Source organism: Glossina fuscipes, unplaced genomic scaffold (genome assembly GCF_014805625.2).
Source record: "Glossina fuscipes isolate IAEA_lab_2018 unplaced genomic scaffold, Yale_Gfus_2 42, whole genome shotgun sequence".
NCBI lineage: Eukaryota > Metazoa > Arthropoda > Insecta > Diptera > Glossinidae > Glossina > Glossina fuscipes.
In genome coordinates, this window is record NW_023998426.1 from 3548547 (window position 1) to 3559816 (window position 11270).

Sequence of the window (11270 nt, forward strand, 5' to 3'; positions counted from 1 at the left end):
CGCAGAAGGAAGCATCAGAGACCCCACAAATTATATATATTCTTGATCATCATCAAATTCTAAACCGATTTAAGCTTAGCCTTTTGACTGTCTGTCCGTCTGCGTCCGTCAAAAATGACTATCGACTTCAAATTTGGCAGAAACCGTGCAACACATTGCACGCAGGTTGGTATTGAAAATAGGCCAAATCGGTCGAAAGACACGCACACAGCATCACCTAAACTGTTCATTATTCATAAACTATAGCAAATGAAAGTACATCGATTCTTTGGCCGATGGTGTGGCGCTTGTGTACAAGTGGAAAAAATTGATCCCAATGTTATAGAGTACCAAAGTTAATTATTTTTTCAATACCTTTATAACGCGCAGAAACAAGCTTCAAAAAACCCTCAGAGTATATAATTTCTTTGGCAGTTTCATTTTGTATTTGGAGTGCACCTAAAGTAATCCGTCAAGCCAACGGAAATGGTGAGCTCGAGCCAGAAGAAAGGTATGCCTGCTTGGTGGTTAAACCATTTCCACGTTGACTGTCGTGTGTGTGGTTCAAGACATTTTTCACAAGTTTTGAACTCGTTTGCTATCAACCGTCACATACATCCACTCCTTCTCCACTTAATGGCGCATACTCATATGTGACGGACGTTCCTGCAAACATTTCTAAAACACGTTTAAACATCTTGTGAATTGAAAAGAGTTGTTACGTTTTAAAACTGTGGGATCAGCTTATAGATGTCGACGAGACTTACGAGATTCTTAGTATCGAGGGGATTAAGGGGAAAATGAATGGAGTTCTTTTTGATTTAGAGTACACAACTTTTGTTGTGGTTTATTGTTTTTTTAATTATTTTTTTATTAAATTGAAGTTATCTCTTAGGAAATTCACTAAAGCAAAAAAGTTTTGGGACATTTTTTCTATTATCGAAGCGGTTCAAATTGAAATTTAATTTCACCGCACGGCTTTGTTATAATATTGCTCTCATATTTTAACTTTTCCTTGCCGGACCAACTTATATGATAATTGCGTATTAAACGAGTGATTAATGTTTCAATTTCCATCTCAGCTACGCGTTTGCCAATGCAAGTACGCGGACCCATACCGAAAGGTGCGTAGACAAATGCGTTCTTCGATCTCAATCCGGTCGACTCTTCGTTCTTCAACCATCGTTCAGGTAAAAACTTTTCACTTTTCGGAAAATACTTATCGGTATTAGCTAACGGCATAACACCCATTAAAACATTGGAACCGGCCGGTATTTGATAACCAGATAAGACCAAATCTTTAATAGTTGTACGCATATTTCCAGGCGTTATTGGCATAATACGTAACGACTCTTTAAGGCACGCTCGAAGATAAGGCATATTTTTGGTATTTTCGGAGGTAAGTGGAGACCAAGGCGCCGGTAACAGCTCACAGATTTCCTCACGTAAACGCAATTGCTTCTCGGGATTAGTTGCCAACATATACAGTACACTAATTAAGGTGGAAGCTGTCTGTAAACATTAAAACAAATAATAAGTTTGAGAGCAGCATAAAGAAGTTAAAGTGTTACGATTGGGCATGACTAACGTAACACCCTACGGCAGTTCATAATGACTTTCTAGACTACTTCATTTCATGTATATCGCAAAAATAGCCGGATTCAATTTATTTTCGATAGGTTTCGCCCTTAGACTAAAACAGTATAACAGTAAAACTTGAAAGTCGACATTTGTAGATTGAACGAACGAAATGCCCGGACAGATGTTGAACGTACAGACGAGCTGATAAGTTAAAGTATAGTGGGTATTAAGCGAAGAGAGACTTTCTCTACCCATTAGCTTAAAGATCGCAAAGTTCTTTTGTTACTTGAAATGATGTCGGCTGACGGATTGAAACTGCTCTCATATGAAAGCCTTAGACAATCCCTTTAAACATTTGTATTCAATTCTTGTGGAACATTTCAAGTTCACTTCAATGGCAAGCGGATTACAGTCATTTTCAATTTTAAATTTCCTTTGCCCATTGAGACTATTTTTTTCTTTTTTGTGATCCTGAAAGTTCCACCAAAAGACAACGGCTGTATAGACATGGCCATCTAAATCGATTTGGGAAAAATAATTCATGCAGTTGAAGTGTCTGTGATGAGCAGACATAAGTCTGTATTTGTGTGCTATGTAAAAATAAAAATGTATTCACAAACCGTGTCTATGCCAGCCATTAACATGTCCATGACCATGACCAGAGCTATGTGTTTATCGATTTTCAATAATTTCTCTAAAACACTTTTTGCTTCTTGATTGCCACGGCGCTGCAATTCACTTATTTCCTGCTCTATATAACTTAGAGTAATGTCAGTGATGTTATCATATACGGTAAGAAATTCTTTAAAAGCAGGCGTGTGCACGTAAGGCCACACCGATGGCTTCACATCAAATTCGTAGGAGAATTGGAAAAAGAGCGCCATGTTATGAGCTAAAGTTAATGCCTTCTGATCGGGATTATCTCCGAATAAACCCATTCGTTTGTTTAAGGCTATAAAACTAATTGATTCGAAAGCCCATTTTTGCACTTCCTCAAGAAAATTGCATTTGATGTGATTGTCGCCGATGACGCGCATTGATTCCAATCTGCGATTTATATGGAAAAGCAAAATCTTTTATATAACTTGTAGAGATGAAGAAAATGATAAATGCAAGAAACCTTTTAGTGAATTCCTGAGCAATTACATCAATTTGTGGCAGATTTTCACGTATGGTTTGCGTTTTCATCATAATTGGATTCACTTTTGAACGTATATCACCCCATGCTTTACCCTGTCTTTGCAGAATAATTTTAAAATGAAAATATTTGTATATTATATTAAGCGGATATGAAAAAAGAAAAAAAAGCTGCTTACTCGGAAACTAAGCCGCCAATATCATGAAAGACTTCAGGACGTTTCTTCTTACGATAGTAATTAAACGTTTGCAAGCCTACACGGTATGGCCAGACACCTTCGTTCCGAAACATAATCTCAAAATCATGAGGATTGTATGTAAATACGGTATCCTCTCGACCAAAGAGACCTTTAACTAGATATATATCACCATACGTTTCACGTAACAAACGATTCAACTCCATCATATTAACGTTATAGTATTTACCTTAAGGAATAAACGAAATATTTAGCAAAATTTTGATCCATAGTACCATAAAGCACTGATATGAACTTTTACCTCCTGGCAATACTTCTTTAATTAGACGTAATCGCGACGGTCCTGGCAAAGAGTTGTATGGTAAAGCGCGTGACCATTCGGTGTCGCTTTGTTCCGCATAAGCTATTGACGATGACTTTATATCCTCTCTTGTTAACACCTGAAAGTAGTAATAACATAGCAATAGTATCATCTTAAAGCAGTGAAGAAAAATATTTTTCATTTCCTTCTCGATCGATCTTTCACTGTTTGACATCAGTTTTGCTTAGTATATTAAGATGATTAGGCAGATAATAAAAAAAAAAACGCTATTGCGTTTTGATTCTTTTCTACTTTTTGTGATCAGTTGTTCACACTTCTCTGTCCTTATACAAGATCTTATAAAGAGAAGACGACCGGAACGGATACTTTACTGAAATCTGTTTTCTGTTTGCAGAGATTCGATAATCGAAATATGAAAGTAAGAGAATTGATATTCGACAGCCGTGAGCACCTTAAGATATTGTAAATGTAATAATCATATCAATCGAGTCGACTAAAGTTAAAGCTACTTTTACACAAGTACACCTGTCTCTAATGGGCAGCTCGCAAAACTTAAGAACACCTATGCTTTCACCATTTCACCGTCCGACCCGGAAACTTCCATGAGACTCTGCGCTATATAATGTTATAATTTGTTGTAGTCATCAACGAAATATGGTTTTCATGAAAAAATTGTTCTACAAAGCATTTAGTCTTAGTTCTTCTCTGCCGTCTCTTTCAAATTTAAAGGAGATTCCGCAGTTGGAGACGGGATCTAGTAACTAAGTACTTTCCCTACGAGTTGGAATTATTTTGGTGACGCTATAGGAGATGTTCAGATTTTTGCATTGTTTTTAAAAAGAACGAACGGTCGGGCCGGTTAGTATTATCTAAAAATCATTTCAACTCGTCTATACCGGCGATATGTATACGCCATCGTATTAACTTATTGAGTAGTGTGTTTTATATGATATCTTTTCCTGAAAGGGAAAAACGATCGACTTTGAGAATGTTAATGAGCAAAAGTTCAAGAATATACTATTCTTAACAAGTGGGATCAAAGGCGACTTTTCAGGGATTAAATATTTCATTCCGTACAGACACGGAATAGAACGCCACACCTTTTTTACAAAATCGACGTTATTTTCTTTTTAAAGAAAGGAATAAATTACAATGGAATCATATTTAAATGCGGGCTTACTTCTGTAGATTGGGTATATCCTGAGGCATGCGTAGAAAAACTTTAAGAGAAACAATCTCTCCATGTTTCAAGCTTATGTATTTAAATGAAGAACGCATGGCTGCTCTAACATCATGATTACCGGTAGAAACGGGACGCCCATCTCTGCTTCAGTGTTGCCGATCGCCTATCATATTTATATCCTATATATCTTGTATTCAAAATTTCAAAAGGAAGTAAGCATGAAGTTTTTAAACCGCGCAAGCATCCATTCCCCTAGTGAGAGAGCTGCCGAGCTGCTCAGCTACTAAAATAGCGCTACCAAACTCTAAAAAATTAATTCCGATGTTGCTGTTCACATTTAGTCACACAAACTTATGAAACTTAAGAGCTACGAAAATCATTTTTTGTTCAAGTTATAAGCACACTTGGTTTGTTAGGAATGAAAATAATTATCTCCTTAGACTTTAGCACCTCTACAAGGATTGATTTGGAGTTCATTCCTTTAGAAATGATACAGAAGTCTGCGTTGCGTTCCATCATGATCATTGCTGGAATACGATTGGAGTAATTCAAATTTATCTGACATTAACGTTGGAGGTAAGTAATTTTACACTTGTATTTCACACTGCTTTCGCTTCTATTACCTCAAACTTATGAAAACCAAAACAAGCTTTGTTTCAAGATTGAATTCTATCAGCATCGCTTAAGTGGTTTAAAACCATTTGACAATTTTTTTTTTCAGAGCACAGAAAATGACTTTGTTACTTGAATTTTAGTCAGCGACAAGCAAAGATCAAAATCTTAGTAACGCCCGACAGTGCGCTTCCTCTATGTCAATAGATGGTTCTTTAATTTGCTGCTTTGCTAAAGTACTTCGGGCTGATCTCAGCGAGAAAGTGAAACTTACTATGATATGTATGGGAAATCGTTGCACTGTATGAGTAGACTGAGAATTGAAAAGATTATTTGATTCTTGTGCAAGAATGCCGTAAATACCGTAAGAATATTTCAAGAATTCCTCCAACAAGTTCCTGAACGAAAAAACGGACTTGATAGAACCAATGCCTCCTTACTTATGTTATCCAACATAAAAGTTTTCATCAAAGTATTCAACCATTCACAAGATAAAGTGCCATCCAATAAACAATACCAATGGTGGTGGATGGTTATCTCATTTAGACAGCCGAACTGTCATGTAATTAACGACGAACTTTTCTTAGATAGATATTCTCTATAATTTCTATATAATTTCTGCGATCTCTAATGTTACCTGTTGCTTTGTTAGAGTTATTATCCTTCTTATGTAACTTAGTTTTAAGTTATTTATATCGGCTGATAATTTATGTATATAGTTGATTAAAATAAAATAAAAAAAAAAAAAAAATACTTAGGGGAGTACAGCATCGCTATCGTATCACGACTGACCTTTAAATTTTCCCTACTTTGTAAGCTTAAAAGGCCATTCAACAGATGACGTTTTCAGAATTCAGAATAGATGAGGTAAGATAAGTCGAAGTCAATAAACCAGAAGGGTCTATGTCAGTGTTTTTCAAATGATTGCTATGGAATAAATATTGCAAAATATGTAGAGAAGGCTTAGTAAAATAAAAAAATTCTTTTTATATACATATTTATTTATTTTGTTTTTATGCAAATGCATACAAACAAGTTCGATATTATGCTAAGAGTGAGACTTAATGAATGTCTATTAAACAAACACACTCCATAATCTACATCTGAGATGAGTATTTAAAAGTAAATATTTAAATTTGCTTACAGCATAAAATCATATTGTTTTGATAAAATACATGCTTTGCATCAACAAAAGCTTCCTCACATAGCTATCTAATAAATTCCAGATTTGTTTTTGGTCGTATGTAGCATGCAGGAGGCCTTACGATGGACTCATCTTTTATGATACCGAGTCTAAGTCTGTCTGTCCATCTGTCCCCCTCTCCGTCTCTCCATCTGATGTCTGTCCATGTAAATTGTGTTCAAGTTAGACGTCGCAATTTTTGAGATGTTCGATGAAATTTGTTACAGTGACGTGCTTTGACCCAATCACAAACGCTATTGAAAATGTTTTGGATCGGCCCACCTTTTTTGACCACTCCCCACCTTATTCTGTAAAGTCGTTATATGGAAAAAATGTGCAATTTTCCAAATTGCTCGGCAAAACTTGTTAAGTAGTAGTATTTGGGCATAGTGAATTGGTGTGGAAACTTCGGAGCGACTGAGGCAATTTTTGAACTATCTCATAAAGCGAAAACAGAAGTTCATACGACAAAAAGGCACAATTTTCAATGCTTCATGACGAAAACTATATCATGATAGTAATTTAACAAAAAAAAATCAAATGTACTAAATTTGAACCTTATCGCTCTGTTTATTGGATCACACACTAATAAGAATTTTCACGAAAATTGACCCTTTGTAGGCGGGAAAAGTCTAGGTTTTACTATGTGGTGACGAAAGGTGACCCATTAGGTTATAGTAATTTCATATAAAAATAAACTCTACAAAATTTGGACCATCCACGACTATTTTTGGGTCCTGCCCTATGTAAGGATTAAACTTGTGCTACATTAAATTGCGTTTTGGGCCCGTTTCCCCATAGGTACGCACTTGAAAAATTTGCCTTTATATGGAAACAAGATATAATTTTTATGTTTTACAATAAAACTAACAATTGTGTTAGACCATGTGATGTAGGGTATTTGATGGTCGGCCTTGCCCGATTATAATGTTCTTACTAGTTTTTTCTGCGTTTTAAAAAGTGACACCGTAAACCGCTTTATTAAAAAAGAAGAGATATATGATAAGTTGAATTAAGACGCAAAACATATATTAATCAAGTGTTTTGTAAAGAAGACGACATCACACAACTACACATTTGCAAAGCATATTCTGGACACCCACCCACCATCTAAGTTAAATATACGATCACTCAATTGAGTGTTTTGTGAATTGCGAGAACTCGCAGTAAGATCTAATTGTAATGTTGGATGTTTTCATATGTAGAAAAAAAATCACATTTAGAATTCAATCTTTTGCGAAATATATATTTTTCAACTTCATATCGACGTTACGTTTATGATAGTGGATATCAAAAGGTGACTAGGGCGATATAATTAAATCCCTGATCAATTTCAATTGGTCTCGTTTTTGGTCCTTTATTACCGCAAACTATGGCTCCTATCAATTAGACCAACTTTTTTGCCTAATGCTGACCTTGTGCTCGTTTCGTGTTTCTTGCAAGCTTTCTTGAGTTTAAGAGATTAAATCCATAAAAATATGTGCAAATGATTTAAAAATAATAGGTTTGTATGTTTGACTTGTTTTTAGTGCCTTTGCATGTAATTGTTAGTTTATTTTTATTCATGTGAGAAAATGTGTGAATTTCAGGGGAAAAGTTGATTAAGGAAATGACAAATCAATATCACCGATAGATGATAGATAAAAGCTAACATTTTAGCAAAGATAAAATAATATTTGATTTTTTATTTGTATTGTTATAAGTTTGTGCGGACGTATGTAGTGCCCGGGCTGGATTGAGATGTTCCCACTTTTTATTATACCGTTCGATGCCGAACAATTTTCTCAATTGATTTAAACATGTCCGTACGTCTGTCCCTTCTGTGTTGAACATACAAGTCGCAATTTTTGGGATATTTTAGAGATGCGTTTTCGACTAAGGATGAATCCTACTAAAAATGGATTCGTAGCGAACGATTTTACATTTAATCCCCCCGTATAAAACACTTTATTTAGAAAAAGTCTTTATACGAAATTTGCATTTTTAAATTTTCATCAGTGTTGTAAGGTGTCTAATCAACGCCATTGCCTACTGTACTGCTTTCACTTGTCACCACTACGCTTTGAAAACGGTTCCATATAATTGTTAATATCAATGATGACGATGTGATTAAAGAGCTTTATGTCATTTATGATATTATGATTGGGAGAACTTTTTCGTATATAATTTCGGAGAGAGAGCTTTTTTTCTATAGTTCAATTTATTGAACTCATGGGAAAATCATTAAAAGCAAACTAAATAACCGGTATTTCTTTAAATTCAAATTTCAGAAAAAAAAAATGGAATTTTTTTATTCTGCTATTACTTCGTTCTAAGAACGTACGATCCATTAATGAAATCGGTATACTTTCCTTAAAAAGATGTGAACATAATTGGATGCTAGGTAAGCCTTAAGCTGGTTATTTCGATAACCAGCGCAGTTTTACTCATCCAGAAAACTTTACTATTCAACCAAAGTAGGACCTTATCTTTTAGTTCGAGTCCTCTAACACGAACTATGCCTAGTCTTCAAGGTTTGCTTAAATATGCACCATTCCGTAATTAAAAAATATTTTGCAATCAAGTCGAAGTATCGAAGAAAATTAAAGCATTATATAACGACATTGTCTAACAAAAGCAGTGTAAGTGCGGTTAGGAAAGAAAAAAAATCGATTAAGTAATTTTTTACGCGCAATTGAAGAAGTTAAGCGGAAACTACTGTGCGCTGTCATTGACATTGTGCTTTTATATTTTACTACAGTGGTCGCACATTCTGTGCCAATTTGAAAGATTTGAAATAAGTTTCATATTAAAGTTTAACTAATTTTCTCCACTTGTTTGCGAAAGTTAGACGTCCCAGAACACCGCAAAGGGAAAGTGATGAAGCGTCTATGCAAACATTAAAGTGCATTAATTCGAACATAAGCTCTCGAATGAATTGGAAAAAATAAAAAAAAATTAATTAATTAATAATTTGGAATATTAAACGGGCTTAAGAAAACAATTAACTTTCAACGAAGCAAGACTTAAAATACGTTGTCAACGTTAGTACTGCTGGACTCATACGCATCTAAATATTCGACTTATTTGCGTGTATTCGCCATGAAATTTTTTTCTTTTTATAGCAACGACTGGTCAGAGAGTAACGTAACGGTTTGCTGGTTCAACCTAAGAAACCCAAAGATGGGAGAATCCATCAAATAGCTTAGTTTTGATGGGTATTGTTCTGATCATGATCGCATGATTTTCTGTGCAGAGATGCTTTTTTTAGAAAACACATAAAGATTATGTCCATACGTCCAATTCGAGACAAGTTATACTTTATTTATAAAAAAATTTACCCTTTCTTCTTCTTCTTCTCTAATCGTTATAGAAAAATCATTGAGCAATAAAAATGTAGAAATCTTTCCTAGGTTTAGTGGACTTATCTTTTCGTCAGTGTAGTCATAGTAAATATCGATCCAGTACTAAACTCAAATATTCATTAGGTACTTTTAAAAATTCAATAACAACATGATGCTTACCGCTATCTATTAACCAACGATAAATATAAATAAATAACTTGGCCATCATCATACATATTCGCTTTAAAGAGCGGGTATCAAAGATTCGCATTAAAGTGTGCAAAAATTTTTTCATGTTTTTTCTCTATTAAACGATCGTTTGTCATTTTTTATAATATATGTTTTTAATTTAGAAAATAGTTTAAAGAGATAAGAAAATTTGGGACACAAATAAACAAAATCCATATATATATACATAAATTAATTAGAGGCGGAGAAAAAAACAAAATAAAACATAAGCCTTCATAAATAAAGTCAATTAAGTTAAGATTTAATAATTGCGCATATAGTTATGCTTAACATTTCCGCTGGAGTTTCTAAAGCAGACAAGCATTTGGTATTGAAAATGCCGCCGTCATCGGCTGATAATACACGATTAGTTTGGAAGTTTCAGATGAAAACGCATTCGTACCACAGAAAGTAGATAAGAGTCGCTAACACCAAGTCGGTGCTTGCGAGTTCAAATCTGAGCGCGGCAGAGCATGTTTGATCGTAGCAACAGTGAAGGATCAGCCAGTAAAGGCAGAATCTATCGATCGACCACACGCTCATGGCATTATGGTCATACTTTCACGCTCTAGCGCTTTCTCATTCCTCACTTCTTTCTGCCCATCACCGTGTTGCAAGAACTACGTGCGACCAATTTCCGCTTCAGATCTTTATTCCTACGACTGTAGTGCTTCCATCGTTATCGATATCGCGAAAACTAACGAAAACTAGAAAAGACTGTTTACGGGTCTCTGATTAAAGCTATTCTCATATAAGTAAAAGTTGGCAAAATTGGAACTTTGTACTCAATATAAGAATTTTTGTAAGCTCATAAGTTCGAAATTGTCATGGTTTGCTTGGTTCCCTTTTTGCTGGAAGTCGTCTACTTTTCTTCACATGCCGTCAATCAACCAAATAACTTTTAACCTTTCTACATAAAACAACCACTTAGGCGTTTTCAAATATAAAGCAGTCGTTTGTCAACCTTTCAAGTGCCAAGAAGTGATTGAAATCTTTTGGTTGTATGTGTAAAAGTTTATCTTTTGCGGAAGTTTTCTTTTAAGCGATAATAACTAAGATTTGAAGATATGCTAAAATATCCAAAATTCTTTATAATATTTTTCACTCAAACTCTTTTGAAAATAAGGTGTTAGCTTAGTCGTTGTACTTGCCTTTTGCATGTCTAACAAGCCCATTGATAGTTGCCGTTGTCCGAATCTTAATGGTACATTTTCCACGCAGTGGCTTGCAACAGAATTTTTAATATATCTTAACAACATTTTCTTCTCTTTTTGTTTTATTATAATTTTATTGTGTCTTTGATTTTCGGTTTTTTCGTTTTTTTTTTTTTTTTCTTTGCTATAGTAATTTTTTTTATATATTTAATTCTTGATTGTTCATTGCTATAGTTTGATGCAAACTTATAAAGCAGAAAATTAATTATATTAATAATAATAATAGTAACACACAGTCCCGATGTGCTTAGTTTGAATAGAACACTATAACGTCGGTCGTTCCATTTGTTTACAAGTTTAGCTAAATTTTC

The 11270-nt window shown here is 34.6% G+C and overlaps 1 protein-coding gene across 1 annotated transcript; it reads right to left on the reverse strand.

Moving 5' to 3' along the window:
- Nucleotides 1-497: 497 nt before the first annotated feature.
- Nucleotides 498-11052, reverse strand: LOC119636951 (probable cytochrome P450 12b2, mitochondrial). Its single transcript, XM_038032709.1, has 6 exons — nucleotides 10897-11052; nucleotides 3196-3334; nucleotides 2877-3123; nucleotides 2681-2797; nucleotides 2181-2607; nucleotides 498-1491 (listed from the first exon to the last, which is right to left on the reverse strand). Exons 1-6 carry the CDS (start codon nucleotides 11002-11004, stop codon nucleotides 916-918), a joined length of 1614 nt encoding a protein of 537 aa, XP_037888637.1. The 5' UTR covers nucleotides 11005-11052; the 3' UTR covers nucleotides 498-915.
- Between the last annotated feature and the right edge of the window lie 218 nt (nucleotides 11053-11270).

Bases quoted from the DNA above. Each gene is read 5' to 3' on its own strand.
- LOC119636951 (XM_038032709.1), bottom strand. From the start codon at position 11,004: ATGTTGTTAAGATATATTAAAAATTCTGTTGCAAGCCACTGCGTGGAA. The intron at 2,608-2,680 runs GTTTCTTGCATT...TATAAATCGCAG, and splicing joins GCTCAGGAATTCACTAAAAG to ATTGGAATCAATGCGCGTCA. The intron at 1,492-2,180 runs GTTTGTGAATAC...TAATGTTTACAG, and splicing joins TAATGGCTGGCATAGACACG to ACAGCTTCCACCTTAATTAG.